The sequence below is a fragment of the Lates calcarifer genome, linkage group LG20 (genome assembly GCF_001640805.2).
Source record: "Lates calcarifer isolate ASB-BC8 linkage group LG20, TLL_Latcal_v3, whole genome shotgun sequence".
Taxonomy (NCBI): domain Eukaryota; kingdom Metazoa; phylum Chordata; class Actinopteri; family Centropomidae; genus Lates; species Lates calcarifer.
Genome location: NC_066852.1, coordinates 2031828 through 2052374, shown reverse-complemented (window position 1 = coordinate 2052374; position 20547 = coordinate 2031828). Strand labels below are relative to the sequence as shown.

Here is a 20547-nt window from a genome sequence, read left to right as displayed (position 1 = left end):
AATTAGCAGATCTGGTGAGTAAATGCATTTTGCCTACAGTATATTTCATTGTTTACGTTTTTGTCATTTTATTAGTTAATATTGATGCTTCTGCTGGAGATGATGTGTGTTGTGCTGCGGCTGCAGTGTTTGGAACTGTGAACTATTGAACTGTGTTGATTGGGTTTTTATAGCATTGCTTTATTAATGGTATTTATTCAGGCTACATGACATGCCTGTCTGTGATGGAAAGTTCTGTTAAACTACTTCCTGTATATTGTCGATGGTTTCTATGACCGTGACATCATAATGACGGTATTAAGAGTTGGGCTGATTCAGGTAGGACACCTGACACAAGTGTGAAATGCACGGCCCGTCTCTAATTTCAGAGAATCTGGTAAAGCAACAACACTGAGAATGACTAGGTCATTTTTTTTCTGCTGCTGTGTGTTTAAATATAAGATAATTAAGTCATGGATTCTGTAAGTTGTGGTGTAGTAGTGTTGTCAATATATTTGAGCATTTCTAAGATCCCAGTCTTTGTTAATTCTTATAAATTGTACTCTCTTTTTTGCATGATAGTTTGAAACAGAGGTAAAGTGTAAGATTATCACTGACAAGCAGCTGTAACATTAAAGTGATTTACCTGCGAGAACAAATTCATAATAGGAGGGTGGTGAGATGCAGTAGCCATCTATTCAGATGTCTTTCAGATGAATTAAGTGTGTTGAACAAACAAGAGGCCAGCTGGTCAAATGACTGTATACACTACATACAAACATCAGCATACACTGTAGTTGAGTTGGCCCCAGAGTGCTGTGCAAAACAACTTGTTTTAGGTCCTATGAAGGAGAAGACACGAAGTAGGAGTAAAAAGAGTAAAAGTGTACAAAGATAAACCTCATGTTAGAAACTGTGACAGTTTGGCTGTGTGTGGGTTGTGTTCACTGACTCAAAGGCAAGATTTATGCGTGCCTCAAGTTTTACGTCTGAATCTGGAATTAAAACATGTACAACTGTAACTACCCCAACTATTCAAAATGGACTGTTGCTAAATTGTCACAAACCTGGTAAGGTCCAGGTTGAGAGACTGTTCAGAAATTGATTTTGAATTTGTTTATTTTTCTTACAAATTAAATAGTTTCTATACAATATATCCAAGTTGTGGAAAGAAAATTTCAGGAACATGAACTTTCTGAGCTGCTGAGGGCGGCTGGTGGAGCTGAATGGTCTGAGTGGCCCTGAGTGGAGGTCAGGTTCAGGTACCCCATTTCTGCTGATCGAGACAGGGCAGCAGCGATCAATCCATGTGGGGGCGGAGTCACGTCTGTCTGCTCTGTGTGACTGCTCTGAGTATCAAGCAGTAATGACTGGATTTCAGAAGGTTTTGGCATCATTGCCCTAGGGACATCAAAGTTAGACATTTAGTGGTGTTTTATTTTACCAAACAAACTGGTTTGATCAAATTCTGAACTGAGATCAGACCTACCTTGAAGTTTGTGCAGAAAGAGGTGTAAAAATCTGCTGAGGATTGTATAATTTCTTCAGTTCCTGATAAAACAAAACATCTTTGTTGGATAAATACTGTGTAATTTCTGAATAAAACATCTTTCAATATCAGTCAGTATTTGACAGTCAGACACTTTGGTCTAGAGTAAAATATCTTGACAAATGTATTAAATTTGATAAAGACTTATATCTCTTCCAGGATGAGATATCATAACTTTAGAGCCCCCCCCAGAGGATGCTTAAGATATTACAGTCTCACAGAGACCTTAGTATGGCTACAGATGTGTAGTTGTGCCCTTAGTTGGTAAAACAATTGATCTAAAGTAGCTAAAAACTACAACAATATGAACAACAGCAACTCAAGATCACAGCCTGTATGTAAAGATGAGGCCCGGTACCTCAGCAAAGTGAGGTGACTGCAGGTTCTGCAGGGTTCGCTCCAGGACAGCTAGCTGATTGGACATGTGGAGTATTTTGTTTCCCAGTTTCTTGTTTTCCATCTCTAGAAAGTCCACCCTTAGATCAAAACAAACACCTCTTCTTTGTCAGTGAACACACATTACTGAAATGACTTGTTATTTCCTTCCTCTATAATGTGTTGACTCATGCATTGACTGTTAGTTCAGTACCTGCATTTGGACAAAGCAGCTGTGAGGTTACTGTCTTTCTTGTTGTGCTCCTCCTCATTTAGCTGTTCTAACAACCTCGTCCTCTCAACGAGTAGCTTCTCATTTTCTGTAGTGATACTTAAGACAAGCTCTTTCTCCTGGAAAAGAAGAACATTTTAAATTCAAATAAAATTTCATACCATCTCATGTAGTTGAGAACAGTCTGCAGGGCGAGAGTAGTGTCAATACGTAAAGTTCACATTAGCAGTTGGACGTCTTTGAAAGCCTGTTATCTTGGTCACTGAGTCAATATCAGTATCAACATACTGCAGTTACAGAAAGAAAAAAGCACTAACTCTTTTCTCACTGAGCAAATATACACTTGTATCAACATGGATGGGGTTAAATATTGATCCTGAAATACCTCAAGTGAATTAAAAGCAGGATACTTAGATATGATTATGAATATGACTGAAAACAAGATATATTTTTAAAAACATGAGAATATGTAAATATGCAGTGATCTGGGATGTTCAATGTCTCGAACATCCTGGTTTCTGTTGTGTGAAGTGGGACAAAGCTGCAGATTTACCTTTGCTAATGAATGAGAACACAAGGACAATTCTCGCTCTAGACTTTTTATCTTCTCGTCACGCCACGCAGTTTCATCATCAAATCTCTGTTTGGCCCGACACAGTTTGGCCTTGTGCTTTTCCTTTGCCTCGTGGTATTTACTGTAAACAGGGACAAATATAAATCATGTAATTAATCGCATACATGATCTTGTTATTACTACGAAGGGACAATTATGCTGCAGTGACCTATACCAGATGAAAAGACTTTGGTGTTTCCTCATTCACCCATATTTCGGCTGATTAAGTCTAAAAAAATATTGTGTTTTGCAGTTTCTGATTAGTTTGAATATTGGAGAGATGAGTTTTTCAGCTGGCAGCAACATTACCGGCCTGTTTTACCTGCGCTCTTTGTCAAGGCATTTCAGGGTTTCACAGATCTCCTTCTTGAGTGTCTCGCACTCATCTTGGGTCGACAACAGAGTCCTGACTGCCTCCTGACAATCAGGACAAAGGTGGTCAAAGATTTTAATATCAGCAGTGGACTTTGTACAGTCTGTTACACAAAACACTCAGCCACAATTAAATTAATCTACAGCTTACAGTTTTACTTTGAGTTTAACGCATGGGTGATTACTTGCTTACTTTCTGCCCTTAGTTGTGCCAAAAAAAAGTGTTAATATGTAACCAGACATAGTTCTGATATATTTCTAACATATTCAAATATATAAGAAGTTACCTGATGTGGTGAATTTTCCTCGTCCAGCTGTGTCTGTAGCTGTTTATCCTTGGGAGTAAAGGAGTCTTCCAATTGCCAGTGAGTGTTTTCACAGTGCTGTAAATCTACCTCTTTGTGCTTCCATGGCCTTCAAACAGACACACACACACATATATGCAAATACTGTTAAACCTCCAATTATATAGTACTGCATCACTCAGAGTTGTCATCGACATGCTGTATTTACAGGCACTGAAAAGCTTAGAGGTAGAATATCCTACTTTGGATCCCGAAGATCGCTTTCTTTGGTGCAGATGGTAGTTGTAAGGTCATCCGGATCTTTGTGGGAATTATCCAGATGCTGCTTAGGGGGATGTATCTGAGAGGATGAGAAAAAGCAAAGAGGGTCTCAATCTGCCATTGTTACTGAACTGGTCTTTAATGTATTTATTGATCTTGTCTGAGCGTCGAGCTTATTGTGTAAATCTCTGCGTACCTGATTGCTCTGATTCAGCTCAATTTCCCAGAACTGGAAACACAACAAGAGGCATGTGTTACAGCTTCATTTCTTGAGTTACATTTAGTGTCACTGATGTGTTTGACACTGTGTTTAACGAGAATAAGATTCTCTAAGAGATTGGCTCAGGATTACATTCCTGTTTGGTGACAAACTAATGTTCTTCACAGAGGCATCCATGCACAGAGTTACCACAATGTTTGATACTGATAGTAAGTGTTTTTCCTGCTGATGAAAGGTGTAATCTTTTTTCTAATCAAGATTTTGTACAATGGGACTTTACTTTAAAAAGCTCCTGGTCAGCCTGGACCTGCACAGCCTGGAGCTGCTGCTGCTCCTGCAGGGCTGACTCAAGCCTCTCCACCTCCCTCTGCAGACATACAACCTGAGGAACATCACACAGATCAGTGTAGTTACCAGATGTCTGTCACAGCACAGGGTCCACATTCACAATGCATTTTAGAGGTTTAACTGATTCACCAAAGCTTCCAATAGGTGATATATTGAAATATTGGATGTAGACATCCCAGACTTACTGCAGGAGTTTGTTATCACACCACTTGGAGTAATAATTTAGAGACGTTTGATGGTAGTTTTGTCGAACTTGATCAGTTCATTTGTTTCCGAGAAAGGTCAAATGAAGGCCGTCAGAGCCGTGCCTCGTTTTTGCAGCTGTGTGAGACATCCAGCTGGAAAAGCATTTACGTACTCAAAATTTCCCTCTTTTTCTGAAAGGCATCCTGTCTGAGCAGTGAGTTTCACCTTTAAATTTCTGCAGGTTGTGTTCCACATTTATAAAGCATCTTAGAAGATAGTTAAATATAATGAACTTGATTCAGGCATAACTTGATTTCAAAACCTTTAATGCTAGTTAATATCAGCATATACTGTATTGTGTTTTGATAGCATAGTTATAAAAAGAAGACTAAGACTTTTTAAGTTAAATTTCAATCAGTACTTGACTTTAAACAGACGGGACTGTTACTGTAGCTGTAGCTATAAATACTGAGCTACTATTCTGAATGACAGCAACAAAATGGAAGCAAAAAAGTAGCAGCTTCTCACCAACCAGGCTCTGTGGCCTGATTGGTGAGAAGCTGCTGCTCAGCCTGCTGCTGCTGCTGCTGCAAGACTGACTCCAGCTGCTCCACCTCCTCCTGCAGAGATACAACCTGAGACAAACACACATGTTGTTGCACAGTTGATTTATTTAGCATTTTTTCTGTTTTGATTCACCAGACAATGATGATTTCCAGTTAATCATCCATTGCTCTGGTAAACAGGAGAGACAGACTGTGCTAGCCAGAACAAAGTATCACTATCAGTCCACTGCTTTGTTTTTTAAGACTATTGACTACACTTTTATGAATACTGAAATGGTAACGTTGCCTGAATGAGACTTGTAGAAAAGGGCTCTTAACTATGCATTTAATTCAGGCTTAATTGTAAATGTGCTGCACAGCATAAAGATCAAACTCTCTCTAAAAGTATCATTTATTTCCACTTTTATTATGGACCCTGGGTCTGAAATAAGGTTGACTGAAATATCTGCCTCCTGCAACAATCAAAGTCAACTGTGTGGTTCTTACTAGTGCTATACAATCTGCTGCAAAAAAATTTGTAGAGAACAAATAGTTGAATACAGTGTTATCATATCTCACCATCTGCTGCACAGAGCTCTTCTCAGCATCCAGACAGCGTACCCTATTCCTCAAAGCTCTGATCTCAAGGTCCAGGCGATCGTTCAGCTCTTTGGCCTTTCGCACTTCCACCATTTCTTTTGAAGTAGAGTCAGATAATACAATCATCACAAATAATACATGTCAAAGGATTTCACTGTTATCATGCCAACACAAACACTTAGAATTTAAGAGCAATTAAGGCAGTTTTAATTTCCTTTTTTCATTTGATTTAAAGGATAAGTACACTGTTTTGCTGATATGGTTCCAGTGGGAGTGATAGGGAACAGAATCCACAGTGCTCGTTCTCTTCTCAGTTTATCCAAACTTGAGGTTTGGATAAACTGAGAAGAGAACGGGGCCTCAACAGTCTGAGAGTTAATTGAATCAAGTGAGTATCCCCACCCAGAGTTAAAGTCCTTTTAGTGTCCCTTAGTGTTTCCCTAGACCACGGTTCCTTGCAGAGCTGCAGTGGAGGGGTATCTAGATAAATTGAATGTGTTTGTCCATGAGTGCTAGCCTTGTAGTACACTGGTGATTGGAGATTATAACTGCTCTTTTCTCTCTTTTGCCCTCAATATCAACTGGATAATAAAAACATAAAGACAACACATGAAAAAAAAATCTCACCATACTTCTTCAGTTTTTCTACCTCCTGCTGAGCTGCCTGCAGCTCTGGCTCTGAAAATCACAGATCAGGGAATTAATGCAGATGTTTGCACAGTACTCTTCACAAAGTTTCCTCTAGAGCAGTGGAAGTTGGTGGAAACTTTAGTTTTAGTTCAGAGTCTGTCTGGGTATCATATGACAGTAAAATAACTTCTGAACATTAGTAATATACAAATATTTATTAAAGATTCAGCTGAAAGTTTTCAGTGTTTTCTTTTCCAGCAGCGGTGGCAGCGACCTTGATTTAATGATAAATGAAAACAGAGGAAACGACAGCGGTGATGCCAGACTATCACCATGAGAAATCTCAGAGACTGACACAGTGCATTCATCAGTGGTTGTTTATCATCTCTCACCATAAGTTTTTTGGGTCAAGTGAGCAGACTCCAGCTCATCAGTCAGGCGTCGGATCTCACTGTGGGCCATGGCCAGCCGGCGGCAGCCCTCCTCCACATCCCGCTCCAAACGGGAACACTTCCTCTCCATGCTGCTTGACTGGTCGGTCAGATGCCCGGCCAGACAGAGAGACAGAGAGAGACAGAGAGAGAGAGAGAGAGACAGAGAGACAGAGAGAGAGGGAGAGAGAACAGGATACAGGACACAGGAATGCTCAGAAATACATGCCAGAGCAGGCAGGAGACCTTGAGAAGTGCAGGGGATCAAGATGCATCTGTGGTGTACTGTCTTGAATTTCTTCCGCCATGCAAACTTCCCTAGTGTGTGCTGGTAACAGAGCTTAATAACACTGGAACAAAAAAAGGGGGTGGGGGGGTGGCAGCAGTTAATGAGCAGGAGTTTTGAACAGACGACATGCAAAAAGAAACTTGCATTCGTACGCGCAAGTGAGCAGCGACCTGTAAGTGCAGCTTTTTTTAGTATCTGTTAATATTTAATGGACTGCAGTTAGATTACTGTGGATAAAATGACTTACAGGGATAAAAGTATGTTTGCTCTGTGCTTTGTGGAGTCCAAAGAGTCTCTTCCATGGGCTCTGGCTGTGACATGGCGCCCCCTTGTGGGGAGACTGTGGAATAACCTTTGGTCACAGAATCACAGAGGAAACTGTATAAAAGGCATGCTCTTTGAACAACGGCAAATATCTACAGAACCTATCAGAATATGCAGCATGAATCTGGCTGAATTGTGGTGGAATCATCCAATAAATATCATGTCGCATATAATGGAACTACAGTGTGACCTATGACCCATGTCTCTCACTCTCAGACCATCTTTTCCATCTCTCTCCCTTTAAACCGTTACTTAAATTAATGGACATTCTTCCTCTAACCTGTTCTGTGTTGCTGTTCAGGGCCTGTGTCTCCGCCCCCAGCGGGCCATCAGGATCCTCGCTCGTCTCGAGCAGGGAGGCCCTCTCTGCCAGGAGGTACGCCACCTGCTCGCTGGGGCTGCTGTGAATCAATTCTGTGAGACCCTGCTGGTACAGCATTTTAGCCACCTCGCTTATCTGAGCATCTGTTGGAATAAAGAAAGGAGAGGAAGGAGAAGGATTTATAATGCTCTGGGCACTTATGTTATCTGGTGATCTTGCTCTAAAGTAAATTTACCCCACTAAAGGCTTTGCTTGTGCTTTACTTGTACTGACAGACAAAAGCATCTACGTTAAGCAAATGCCATACAGCTGTTTTGGAAATATGCATTGGAATAGTGCAGATGAAGATGTGGTGCACCTTGAATGGATATTATCTGCCGCAGCTGGTGCTTGAGCTGGTCGTTCTCGTCTCGTATCTCCTGAGCCAAAACATCTTTGTGTTCCATCTTCTCCAAGGACTTCTGGACCTTACACAACACCAACATCAAATGTCTCCTTTGCTGACTCAGACCTTGTACATACAGTTTCTGATGTCACTGTGTAACTCTGCAGTGGTGACTTACCTCCGCCATCTCTGCCAGGTGTTGCGAGCGCTGCGCCTCCTGGTCCCTGGTCACACTGCTCAGGCAGCTTCTTGTGCGCTGAAGGGCGCGCCATAGCAAACACACCTGAGCCTCCTTAGGGGAGTCAGGAGCAAGTCCCTCCTTGGTCAACCATGTGGCAATCTGCTCCAGCTCCTCCTATAGACAGGACAGGTGACATGGTGGACGTGATCAGGCTTAGAAAGAGTTTACGCCCTCTGACTGCATTGTTTAAGGAGAAATTCAGCCATCTTTCTTCTAAGTCTGGGACATTTTGTGCATTTTACCTGTTGTAAAATCTTTATGACAAGATGAAAATATTTACATTTTGTCCTGAAACTTTTAGTTCACTGAGAAATGATGATACAGGCTGCAGAGTGAAAACACAGAGGCAGATGTGGATGATAACTGACTCCCAGCCTTGTGGCTTTTCCTGAGAGTGACAGTGTTTTTGTGTCCCATCTAAAAATTGTCTCTAAAAATAACCTTCATCTGAGAATGTGCCCCAAACTCTGACCCAGAGATAAACACTTCTCTTGGCTGTGGCTAAAGTTGTTTGCAGGTTGTGGAGAGCAGCTGTTTCTGTCTGTGGAGACAGCTGGCAGTGCCAATATGGTTGTGCATCTGTGATGGTCTGAAACAAGGACAAACCGCAGAACAGGACACTCTAATACTTGACTTTATCTAGTAAGGAATGCACATTAAACCTCAGTCATTGTAAACACATGCTCTGCAGTCAGACCCGCTGAAATCCACAGAACTTTATTTTTAAATTTAGTGTGAAATGTGTATTGAATAGCCTATATACAGTAATTTTCATTTGATAGAACAGTGCAGCTATAAAAACAACAAACAAGAAAACGGTGTAAACAGCATAGCATTAGTAAAGAGCCAGAACAAGCTGGTGATGGTGTTTGATACAGGATTCATTACTGTTAATTTCATCACACGTTTTACGGTGTTAGACTTCACATTTTTAGCGCATCCCAGAAGTAAAAGTGAAGCTAAACGAAGAAAGTAAAAGTAGAATATGTTCTGTACCTCTGGTCGATCCATTTTTCCCCCCGCGGTCAGAAACAACTTTCGGCCGCGACACGCTCACACATTACCTTTTATTTTTTTGTCGTTTACCGAAAAAGTCCGACACCGAGCACCGAAAGTCAACTGTCACTGTCATGGAGATAGACCGTAAACACGCGAGCCAGAGTAACAGAGTACGTACTTTTTTTTTTTTTCCCCGTTGTTAACGGTTATAACGGTACAAAGAGAAACGCACTAAATCAACTCCCACAAACTCTGGAATTGAATCAAAATATACTCTAAACTTTAGCACTAAAACCAGCGGCAGACAGTTAAAACACACTGTCGGTTGGTGCTGAAGGAATGTGCTGTAAATGTCGCTTTCTGTGGTTTGAGTAAGTGGCGAAGTTCTGTTATTTCGAGTACGGGCTCTCCTTGAGACCGCGGGCTGTCCGCGAGTCCCTGAAGGCGTCATGAGGTAACTTTAACAGGGTGAATAGTTCGAATTCACTGGTAAACTTAAGTAAAAACGAGACTGTAGAAATCCATTTCATATTTAATTCAATCCAGTGTAATGTGACTCTAAGTGCTTCTACTCAAGTCCTGTGTTTCTTCAGTCACTTTAAAAAGGAATATTTTAGATACAAAACCTATGATGTGGCGGTAAAATCCAAAGCGTTGTACATTTTGTAATAACACTTAAGTATATTTAGATGAGTGACACATTTAATACTGGACTTTAATTGTAATGGAGTGTTTTACTGTATGGTATTTGTTACTTTACTGTGGTAAAGTTTCTGAATTCTTGCTCCACTGATTATTGGTTGATTGATTAAATAAATTTGGTATGGGCATCCATTGCTGCTGCAGCTGCCAGTAACTTGCTTAAAAAGGGTGCTCATCATACAAATAATAACATAAATTGTTATGGAGTGCAAATAAACTTCTCTCTAAGTACAACCAATATGATGATGTTCGAATATTAAATATCCCCACAATGAGTGACTTGATTCCTAAAAGTTGTGTCAACTTTTACTGTTTTATGTTTTCACTGCTTTTACTTTTACTGGTGAAACAGACAAATTCCCTTTTGTCGTGGGACCTTGTGTTTTTGTAACAGGTTTCTACTCTTTCTGAGGGTTTGAGTTTGTGTGTTGTGTCTTGGGTGGTCTGAGATTTCCTGCACGTTTACAGTCAAAAGTGGGCAGTAATCAGCCCTTATTTCCTGTCTTTCAGTCACCTCACTAAGTAGTTGGGTGCTCCTCATGCCAAGCTGCACCACTGGATGAACGCCATGAGTACATGTGCGGCTCTGGCACAAAAGTGTGGATTTAATAATGAAAAAATCAACCACTGCCAGCCCACACACCTGCCTCAGTTCGACATATGAAAAATAGGTTCCCACTGTGCGATTCTTTTTGTTCTGCAGTGCAGTCTGAATAATGGATTTTAGGCATTCTCGTATCTTGTTTAGTGCAGATTGGACGTTTGAGAAAGTGTTCTGTTTTCATGCAGGTCCAGAGGAATGTTATTTTTCTGGTGCTGAGCTGGTCCAGACCACAGAATTGAGGGGGAGGGCAGGGAACGTTTAGAGGAAATGGGTGTTGTGAACTCCTCCTATATCTAACTCCACATTCCTCCTCTGTACCCTACTCTCCAAGTTTTGGAGCGAACACGTCTGACAGGGAGGAAAGAGCACAGAGGGAGGACGGCAGCTAAAAATAAATCAGACAATCACTGAGGTGTAAAGACTCAAAGAGACAGAAGCTGAAGGGTAAGGACTTCATCAAAACATTTTGGTTATGTTGGATTGAACAGATTAAATATGCCTGGATTTACTATGACTATCTGACACATACAGCTTAGTACGTGCATGATGAACTCTTGCCTAATGAGATGCAGGTCACACCCAAATGTGATCAAATGCTGACAACAGACTCTGTAATAATATTACTTGAATGCCTGCAGAGATGCTCTTCTGTTCTTCCACTGTGACGTCCTTACGATTTACGCGACTGTTACTTTTGTTCTGTCAGTGCCAGGTACCTCGAGCTGTTACGTAAACCAGCTGTAGCAGTATGTAATCAAACACATGCCTGCTCCAGATTGTCCACAATCTAATAGCAACAGTAATTTCCCTCTATGGGCAGAGCTGGGTGGGAAAGACAAACATATGCAAGGCGTAGAATACCAGCTCCAGAGAGAATTCTGTCTCTACTAATTTTAACATCTGTATCTGGGAGACATGACACCAAACAGGAACAAATATTACTTAATAATGTGACTTCCCCTTTCTGCTTGCATCCTGATGGAAAAAAACATCACTCTGATTTCATAGATGGTGATCTGTGGTATTGATAACCAGGAAGTGTGTCGAAAAGTTTGAGAAAATGAAGCTCGAACCCTGATTCATAAAAAGGACACGACAGTATGTCAGATTGTTGGTCGATAGCGTGTCAGACGACTTGCTTGTTTACAGAGGTCACAGGGTGCTGATGGTCTGATGTGTTCCCCAGAGACTGGACAGGCTCTGAAGATACACTGGACCCCCCCTCCTCCCCTCTCTCTCTCTCTCTCTCTCTCTCTCTCTCTCTCTCTCTCTCTCGCTGTCTGGCATGCTTGCAGCTTGATAAATGAGCAGAGATTGTCAGTGTAGATGTTGAGAAGCATGATGAAAGTGCTCAGAGTTTCCTCGAGAGGCAGAGACAGAGAGTCCACTGTCTCAGGCCGCTGCTTTGGGGAATCTGCTTCCTGTTTTAAATGACATGGAGGAGAGGGGCGGTCATTAGCGGTGGCAAGTGGTGTTTCTATTAATCTGCAAATGGGCGGAAAATAGATTTTACAGGTTTACTGGTCTTGCACTGTAATCTGTAATCATAATAACATCGCAGGGCTGCCTGTACAGGATACTAGACTCTTTCCTCATCTCCAAGCAGTCATGGTCTGCCTCCTCGTATCCCTAACTGTGCTGCATCTGGCCTCCTTGGCCATGCTCCTCATCGCCACCCTGGAGAAGGTAAGAGGCACGTGAAAACTCACCCCGTTTGAACAATAGATGTCACTGTTCACCCTCGTCTTTCATTCACTCCCTCTGTCTTTCTGTCTCTCCTGCTGCAGTCCTGGTGGGTGTGGGCTGATTCAGAAATCACAGACCTCTGGTACAACTGCTTCCACGATAACGCCACACAAACCTGGCTGTGTGCTGCCACCAACGAAAGCGGTAAATTATCAACATGCTTGTTGGCGTGCTTACCTGTAAACACACCAGCTGGATTGTTTATTCAGTCGTCTTATTTAGTGTTTCCTCATAATTGGATATTGTGTAACTGTTTGCGGTTTTTAGTTTTGTCTGTGAGCCAGTGTTGCGTTCCTGTTCCTCTCAGACTGGCTGCAGTCCGTCCAGGCCCTCATGGTCCTCTCTGTGGTTTTCTCCTCCATCGCCTTCCTGGTTTTTCTGGGCCAGCTCTTCACCATGTCCAAAGGAGGACTCTTCTACTTCACAGGCCTCTGTCAGGCCTTTGCAGGTGCATTGAAGACCAAAAACAATTAAAATCACATCACTGAGCGACACAGTTACACTGACTGACATGTTAGTTTATTATGTGAACATTAGCACTGTAGTTTATGTTCAGTCAGACCCACAAACATTTTTTGTGACACTGACGAGTTCAGTAAATGATATTTTTCAACACTGACATTATAGTTACAGGTGATGCTGCATTATATTTAGAGGTGTTTCTAATATTCTGCCTCCCTCATGTGTGTAAATAAGGCGGACAAAGAATGTAAAACACCTTGAACCGTAATCTAGACCCTTGAATTTATGCATTTCTCACAGTGTTGCCAAAAACTGAACATTGTAAACTTTATAAAAGTAGAGTTTATGGCTGATCTGTTGTACTTGAATCACACTGAGCGTGTATATCATGAAAATGTTCGACAGTGATGATATCAGATCATTTGAGCTAACACATTCTCATTTGTTTCTCTTGCAGGTTTCACAGACTTTTCCGCCTGCCTCATCTTCACCTTTCACAGGAAGGAGATCCTGGGTGACTCCAGAGATCTAAGTAGAGGACGCTTCGGCTACTGCTTCATCCTGGCGTGGTTGTGCGTCCCTCTGCTGCTGGTCAGCGCAGTCCTGTACGTCCACCTGCGCAAGAAGCAGTGAGCCAAAAAGCAGAAAGGAAAGAAAGAAAGAAAGCAATGCTGTTTCCTCATTTCAGTAACTTCCCAACAGTAAGAACACATTAGGAGATAAGATGACAGAGAATGAAATTCCTCCTGTTTGAAATTCCTGTTTTCTGTTTAACTCAATATCCGTCCTACCTGCAACATAATCTCATCATTCAAGAACACATCAAGAAAGCTCACCTGTGATGTTGTAAGATACAAAGGTCTTACTAAGGAATTTAACATAGACATATCAGATAATAACTGCATAACCTGTATTTGTGTGATTATGATTATGGGGCTTAAATGAGATGTTTTGTACAAATCTGTTTTTTTTTTTTTTACATATTAAAAACAAAATTCACAAATTGTTGTCACTTTATAACCAATAATTCGTTTCACCCACTGGATAAAAGTCATCTTCACTAGAGAGCAGTCCTGGGTTTAAAGGGCTAAATCTGTGTTAAGGCCTGTTCTGTTATTTATTAAGAGCTTTATCTGTAACACAGTGCAGGTGCAATCCTCTGACATAACTCTGTGGTTGCGAGAGGGAGTGCCATGTTTGTTATTTAATCTCATTGTTTTGCAGTATTTGCTGTTGGCTTGGTTAAAGTATGCATGCACAGTTTTCAACAGAACAGACGAGGAACGTGATAATTGACTGATAAAAGAACGGCTGGGGGCGCTTCTGTAGTATCAAGGTTCACATACACCTCTTCCAAAGGTATTTCCACAGAAATATAGAGAAGGAAACTGCTTTGATTGCACCTGACACCTTTCAGATGGGACGTCAGATCCACAAACCTACCTGTCTGGTTGGACCAGTCCAAAAAGGAAACTGTGAGGTAAACGGCAGCCTGTATGTGTGTAAGTACAGGGTGCATGTCAATATTCTTCACCACACACCTCACACACATTTAGAAAGTGCATGAGGCAGAAGCAGAATATCAGACTGTGATTTAAATTAAATACTGCAGCTGTAGGAGTCAGAGCAGGTACAGTGGGGTTGTGATTGTCTGAGCAGCTCACCGATCTGTCAGCTGCACAGAATCTCTGGAATCTGAGAACAATAATCGCAACAAGGAGTGGAAAGGTTATGAGGAGTGTGATGACATACTGGGGAGGGGACACACCGAGACACAGCTTCCTAGAGCTTCTGAGTAAAAACTCGAACCTGAGAGATGAGACATACTGCGCAGGAGGTGAGTCTCACAACACGTTTATTTATTTATCTCTTTTGTGTGTGTGTGTGTGTATGTGTGTGTGTGTGTGTGTGTTGAAGCTGGTTTTATATCTTAAAAGGCAGACACACTGATTTGTTGATTTCTTTTCTCTTTCTCCAGCTTGAGCTGGGGCACAGTGCTGCTGCAGAGCATGAGGACTGAACCTGTGAACCCCGAACAGGCTTTTTATCAGTAAGGAGCGAAGTTAAACCATCAAGACAGCAGCGTGAAGACTTCTCATGAGCTCTGGGTGGCTCTTGCTGATGTGGAAATAATGTGACTACTTGCCAGAGGGATGAATGAATTGATCGTTTTAACTAGATTGAAGGGTGATGTGAGCTGCTCTGGGATGGTCCTGTTCTCAGACAGCATCAGTCAGTAGCAGGAACTTGGATCAGTAGAACTTTTTTCCCAGAGACACAGCAGACTGCAGTTATGTCAAACTCTCAGGAGCAGAGCCTTGACGAGGATGTAGTCTTCCTGCCGGTGACTGAGTCTTCCCCAGAGTTCCTCTACTGCGAGAGCGAGCGACAGGCAGTGGAGAGGCTCCTGAGTGCGGGGCCCGAGGCGTTCTACGCCTCTGTCGGCACGGAGCGTTCGGGCTGCTTCCTGTCCTCTGAGGAGGTCAGTCAGATAACCAGCTGGGCTCAGGACTATCGCTTCACCCAGGAGCATGTGCAGCAGAAGGAGAATGGAGTGGAGGGCGACGGCCCAGAGACGGAGGGTTTCTGTTCCACCTACTTCCCTTGCCACACAGACATACCGCTCCCGAACCTAGACCTGGGCTGGCCAGAGAAGGGCCCCTGGGTGCCGAAGGGAAGCGTTAGGGTCCACACCAGTCCCCCTGCTGAAGGAGACCCTCCTGTCAGAGAGATAATCCGATGGCACTTACAAAAGGCTACCCAAGTATGGAAATATGAATAGATTTACTGTTAGGGATGAATACAACACACATTTTCACATGGGTAGAGGTGAAGTACATAAAAGGAGGGGAAAGTCCTTTAGTTGGGTATTTAAAAATTTCTGTGACTTTACGCCTTCAAACCTTAATATTTCAGAGGAAATTTTACTTTTGCCTCACAAAACAGTATTTGAATTAGATTTCGACTCTGCGTATTAACATTTTAATTGGTTAATTAATAGAAAATGATGCACTGCTTCATGGAGAAGTCATACCTGAAGCAAACAGCAACATTAAAACACACCCTGAACCTGAAATAATACTGAAAAGAAACAGTTTTTCTTAAATCGTATCTCGTCACTTTTTCCACCACTGCATCCAAGATGATTTCACCAGGGAGGGTTAAAAAGAGAGTTTTAGTTTGTATAAGTCTCTCTCTGAGTAACCCTGCCAATTACAGGCTAAATGGCATTTTGTGTATTGTGCAGGTAATTGCCATTGTGACAGACAGATTGACAGATGGTGCAGTAATTGGCGATTTGCACAATGCTGCCTCCCGAGGTGTCCCTGTCTACATCATCCTGAACCAAAGGTCCATTCAGGAGAATTTCACGCTCAACAGGCTCAGGCATCCGGTGAGTCAACCCCCACTCTACAAAATCAGCAGCACACACCTAGCTGCCGTCTGCCTGTGTTTGTTTGACATGGCGATGAATTAACCAGATTTTATTGAGCTAGAATCAAACACCACCAATCCATCATTACGACTGAAAGTAAATATACATCAGTCTCATTAAAAAATTACATACATACTCTGGAGATCCCACAAACTGGCATCATGTAAACTAAAAGAGTATCTTTTAACTTTGGCATGCTTATGTTAGGAATGCAGCGTGCTCTTAGCAACACACAGTTAAACTGGTTGCACAGCATTCAGTGTTTTCAGAGCAGAGAGAAACCTGCTTCATGTTCAGAACAAAAGTTAAAAACAAAAAAAAAGCTCCCATTTTTATTAATGCTGTGCATGAAACTGATGAACTATGTCAGTCTCTGTGATTGAGCTACAGACTTTTCAGGATGATCAGATAATCTCAGATATTCTCAATTATGCTGGTGTGTCATGGTGATGATAATCAGATGTAATGGTTGACTGGTCTGTCGCTTTGGTCCAGACTGAAACATCTCAACAACTGTTGGGTAGATAACCACAGTGATCAAAGGATGAACTGTAATGGCTTTGATGATCCCCCTGACTGATCCGGTGCCACCAGCAAGTCAAAATTTGAAGTTATCCTGTGGAATATCTGCCATGAAATGTGCTACAGACATTCCTGATTCCAGGTCGATGTATTCAAATCATCTGACCTTTAATTTAGCACCATCATCTGCTAACTCACAAACCTGGAAGTGAACATGGTGAACATTAAACCTGCCAAACATCAGCACGTTGGTGTTAGCATCTAGCTCAAAGTGCTGCTGTGTCGTAGCCAAACAGAGCTGTTAGCATGGCTGTAGACAATGAATCAAGAGACTAGATGGCTGGTTTTGTTGATTATTTGCATTCCATCACAACTCGATCTTGTGATCTGGCAGAACATGCATGTCCGTGTTCTCGGAGGGAAAACCTTCTGTTCGAGGACGGGAAGAATGGTGGTCGGGGAAATGAAAGACAAGTTCCTCCTGGTGGATTTAGAGACAGTGATTCATGGCAGCTACAGGTAAACACACAGGCCTCTCAACCTTTTCTTTCCACATGTGTTACACACATTTGAGTGTGATGTTAACAAGCTGTCTTTGTGCTCTGCAGCCTCACGTGGACGGACGCCCACCTGCACCGGCAGCTGATCACTGTTCTACAAGGCCTGGTTGTTGACTCATTTGACAGGGAGTTCAGGATCCTTTTTGCCGCCTCGCTCCCGGTCCCAGACACATGGAGGGCTGCGGGCATCCCTGCAGATGTGACTCATCAGCTCAGAGACTTCTCAGACCTGCGGCTCCAAAAGGAACTGTCTTTTGATTCTGAGATTGCCCAACCTCCATCTCCACCTGCTGACTCCCTCCTGGACTGGGAGGCCATGGGTGTCATCCAGAGAGACAGTTTATTCCCGGACAGTCCTCTTGATCAACATGAGGAATTTGTGGCCAGGGAAATGCCACTACAGAATAACATGCTGTTTAATAAAAACACACCCATTATGGGTGTAAACCAGTTTGTAAATAAAAAAAGGTACATGGATCATTAGTGAAGTATAAAATATGTAATTTACCCTAATTTACTCATAAGTTTTATTTATTGTGCTACAGATTGTTTGCCTCACTGGTGTCTTTTTGTTTGACAGTGTAAAACAGGGTGAAAACACCTCTCCAGTGACAAACCATGTGCCAGATAAATCAACACCTTTCAAGTGAGTCTTGTTTTCACATTATACTAATTAAGAGTATTAAGAAGTTTTTTTCAGCTGATGTTTTACACAAATCTTTTCTTGGGATCTTGACTGTTTCCACAGAAACACACAGCTCTCACCAACGAACCCGACAACACCGGAGAAAATGAAGAGGTAATAAAGATAAAAAGAACATGTTGAATGAATGAATTATTATTGAGATGAAGTAGCAAAAGAAAATGTTGTTTTTCTTCTGAAGGGTGGAACGCATAGTGGAAAAGGCCATTTCCAGGCAGCTCTCCACAGAGAAGAGCTTCAATTTAGAAGACAGGACAACAATAAGACCTGGTGATAAAACAGCAGAAGCGACACACAATGTTTCCTCTACCAAGAGACGAGAGCGCTCAAGGAGGGAGTCCATTTTGGAGGAGGAGAGCAGTGTGACTGAAGCTGGCTCCAAACTGGAGAACACACCGTCGTCTAGAGTGAGTAACCGGCCTTCACAGTCAACACACTAAACTCTGGTACGAAGCTGCTGTAGAAACTGAGACGCATCTCTCTCCACATAGAAACCTATAATCTTGAGGGTGCCACAGTCTGAGAGCTTCAGCTCTGTGAGTGACATTATGAAGAGGATTCAGTCTCAGCAGAGCACGTCGAGGCTGCTGAAGAGAGGGTCAAACGCCGCCGTGTCCGAAATGAGCCGCTCCATGATGGACCTGAGCGTACACAACTCCGATGCAAATCACGATGAGAGAGGAGGACCAGTGCCGAGGTTTAAGTCCAATGTAAGTGTGTGGGTCTTTTTCACTACAAGACATTAGAAAAAGTAGTTTACAGCTTACAGAGATGTTACCTTTTACTTACAGTGAGAAATGAGGGTGAAATGACCCTTTAAAGTAAAAATTCAATGGTTTTACTGAGAAAGGTTGAGAAATATAAATAGAAAACTAAAGTGTTAATACTGACAGTATTAGTTCTGCATTAGTGGTTCTCAAACTTTTTTCAGCCTCCCATAAATTATGTTTATATGTTACTAAAGTGTTTCCCTGTCTGTGGTCAGGTTGTGGTGAGGTGAAGTCACTGTGAACTTTTTCTGCATTAGAGCACAACACATCATTGCCTAACCTTAACCAAAGGCTGTCAGTGACTAAACAGAACCATGACAAAGCTGAATGTTGTTGTAGTCACTAGAGGTGGATATAATACTTCAAAATCAAATATTTTGGAGGAAAACGAATCAAATATGTTTTCAGTGAACATTTTATCACCTTGTTCACCATCAGTATTTTTCCATTAATTAACAGCGTTTCCTCATATGTCACAGAATCTGGTCAGCATCATATTTCCCTCAATATGTTTGCAAATTAGTGCTATATAAATGTAATTTCATTATGTACAGTTCAGTTGAATTATTATTTCTCAGATTGTTTGATGTTAATGGATTTTAGAGAAGTTATGGTGTCCAATATTTGAAAAGAAAAAGCAAAACAAAAGAGAAAAGATGAAAATAAAAACAGATTTTTTCTGTTTTAACCACAGCTGTGCAGTGTGCGCATTAACCTGCAAGTTGATCTAAGCACTCAGACAAAGTGTCATTACCTCAAATTGTACAGTATCTAGTTAATGTTCTGTTTCCGTCCACCCCTCTCTCCTTGGCAGTACTTTGACCCGGGTCACATGACGCCTGCTATCGCCCTGATGAAGAAGAGGAACGACGACTTGAAATCCGCGTTGTACAGAACTCCGAAAACCTTCCTGCCCAGCGACAGGCCTCGCAGCTCCAGTTACACTCTCAAAATGGACTGGAGGAAATCACTGGCAGAGAGGGAAGGGGAACAAGAATGAGGACAAAAGCAATAACTTCTGTGGAAACATCTCCTGTCTCTGAGAGTTACGACCCTTTGCAGTGTTAATTGACCAAAATAAGCCAAAAACCATTGTTAATATGCAGGATGTATAACTATAACAGTTTAACCTTTAATGTGATGTCCCACTGAATCTGATGATCAGATGTTTCCCTGTGAGCTGTGTACAGTCTGTCTGATGCAGTGCTTTTCTTTGGAATATGTATAAATAAATAACATTGTTTTGTTGGTGCTGCTCACAATGAAAAGTTGATTTTACCACTGGACAAGATGATCATAGATTACAAAGGTCAGAGGTAGAGTGTAGTTATTTTTATTTGGGACATAGTGGACTTACTGCAGCATGTGCTGATAGGATCTAAAGGCTTCAGTGTAGGAAAAGACAACAGGACACAGAGCTCATGTCCTCTGTGTGTGATTTAAATTCATGATTTATTATTGAAAAGTGAGTTTTTAAAGGCAAATATTGATTCTTTTAAGACTCGCTCCCTAAGGTCACACTATAGACCAAAAATATAGATTGAAAAACACAGAAGTTACCAGGATTCATGGGGAAAAAAAGAGGCAAATAATTCATTTAGTTGTTACTTCTATGTCATTTGTAAATGTAAAGACACAAAAATACTAAAAAATACTCCCTTACTGTTGAGAACCAGCACTTTACTGCAAATCACTGAAGTATATGGAAATAAAATAGCAAAGCTACAAAATTATAAAACTAAAAACACACCATTGATGCCCTAGAATTATTAGAGGAGTCCTCTTATCTATTATATTTCCTTTTATTCTATTCTATTTTATTCCTTTTGTTATTAT

The 20547-nt window shown here is 41.7% G+C and overlaps 3 protein-coding genes across 6 annotated transcripts; 2 read left to right on the top strand and 1 right to left on the bottom strand.

Moving 5' to 3' along the window:
- Positions 1–1080: 1080 nt before the first annotated feature.
- On the bottom strand, positions 1081–9376 carry si:dkey-264d12.5 (paramyosin). 2 transcript variants are annotated; one of them, XM_018700624.2, is made up of 18 exons: positions 9204–9376; positions 8145–8321; positions 7940–8048; positions 7540–7724; positions 7183–7287; positions 6608–6746; positions 6213–6263; positions 5565–5680; positions 4187–4288; positions 3883–3915; positions 3668–3765; positions 3408–3534; positions 3071–3165; positions 2689–2830; positions 2118–2254; positions 1887–2004; positions 1469–1530; positions 1081–1380 (listed from the first exon to the last, which is right to left on the bottom strand). In XM_018700624.2, the coding sequence occupies exons 1-18, from the start codon at positions 9216–9218 to the stop codon at positions 1158–1160; spliced, it is 2034 nt and encodes a 677-aa protein (XP_018556140.1). In that variant the 5' UTR covers positions 9219–9376; the 3' UTR covers positions 1081–1157. The 2 variants fall into 2 exon arrangements, with proteins under 2 accessions (XP_018556140.1, XP_018556141.1); XM_018700625.2 differs by lacking the exon at positions 7183–7287.
- A 1398-nt stretch (positions 9377–10774) lies between these two features.
- On the top strand, positions 10775–13723 carry emp3a (epithelial membrane protein 3a). Of its 3 annotated transcripts, none has more exons than XM_018700628.2 (5): positions 10775–10956; positions 12119–12198; positions 12300–12402; positions 12566–12706; positions 13178–13723. In XM_018700628.2, exons 2-5 carry the CDS (start codon positions 12121–12123, stop codon positions 13351–13353), a joined length of 498 nt encoding a protein of 165 aa, XP_018556144.1. In that variant the 5' UTR covers positions 10775–10956; positions 12119–12120; the 3' UTR covers positions 13354–13723. The 3 variants fall into 3 exon arrangements, with proteins under 3 accessions (XP_018556144.1, XP_018556143.1, XP_018556142.1); XM_018700627.1 differs by having other exon boundaries at positions 10776–10956; positions 12088–12198; XM_018700626.2 differs by having other exon boundaries at positions 10779–10956; positions 12074–12198.
- A 130-nt stretch (positions 13724–13853) lies between these two features.
- fam83e (family with sequence similarity 83 member E) lies at positions 13854–20469 on the top strand. The gene is made up of 10 exons (XM_018700571.2): positions 13854–14557; positions 14699–15484; positions 15968–16114; positions 17073–17197; positions 17287–17706; positions 17819–17884; positions 17987–18037; positions 18123–18348; positions 18433–18651; positions 19526–20469. The coding sequence occupies exons 2-10, from the start codon at positions 15014–15016 to the stop codon at positions 19709–19711; spliced, it is 1911 nt and encodes a 636-aa protein (XP_018556087.1). The 5' UTR covers positions 13854–14557; positions 14699–15013; the 3' UTR covers positions 19712–20469.
- The last annotated feature ends 78 nt before the right edge of the window (positions 20470–20547 follow it).

What these genes read in the sequence shown, in the direction of transcription:
- si:dkey-264d12.5 (XM_018700624.2), bottom strand. An exon ending in TGCCTTGACAAAGAGCGCAG is followed by an intron (nt 2,831 to 3,070) that starts GTAAAACAGGCC and finishes CCCTGTTTACAG; the next exon opens with TAAATACCACGAGGCAAAGG. An exon ending in CTTTCTGCACAAACTTCAAG is followed by an intron (nt 1,381 to 1,468) that starts GTAGGTCTGATC and finishes TGATGTCCCTAG; the next exon opens with GGCAATGATGCCAAAACCTT.
- fam83e (XM_018700571.2), top strand. Translation starts at nt 15,014, where the DNA reads ATGTCAAACTCTCAGGAGCAGAGCCTTGACGAGGATGTAGTCTTCCTG. An exon ending in TCAACAGGCTCAGGCATCCG is followed by an intron (nt 16,115 to 17,072) that starts GTGAGTCAACCC and finishes GTGATCTGGCAG; the next exon opens with AACATGCATGTCCGTGTTCT. An exon ending in GTGATTCATGGCAGCTACAG is followed by an intron (nt 17,198 to 17,286) that starts GTAAACACACAG and finishes TGTGCTCTGCAG; the next exon opens with CCTCACGTGGACGGACGCCC.
- emp3a (XM_018700628.2), top strand. Translation starts at nt 12,121, where the DNA reads ATGGTCTGCCTCCTCGTATCCCTAACTGTGCTGCATCTGGCCTCCTTG. An exon ending in TCATCGCCACCCTGGAGAAG is followed by an intron (nt 12,199 to 12,299) that starts GTAAGAGGCACG and finishes CTCCTGCTGCAG; the next exon opens with TCCTGGTGGGTGTGGGCTGA. An exon ending in CCTCTGTCAGGCCTTTGCAG is followed by an intron (nt 12,707 to 13,177) that starts GTGCATTGAAGA and finishes TTTCTCTTGCAG; the next exon opens with GTTTCACAGACTTTTCCGCC.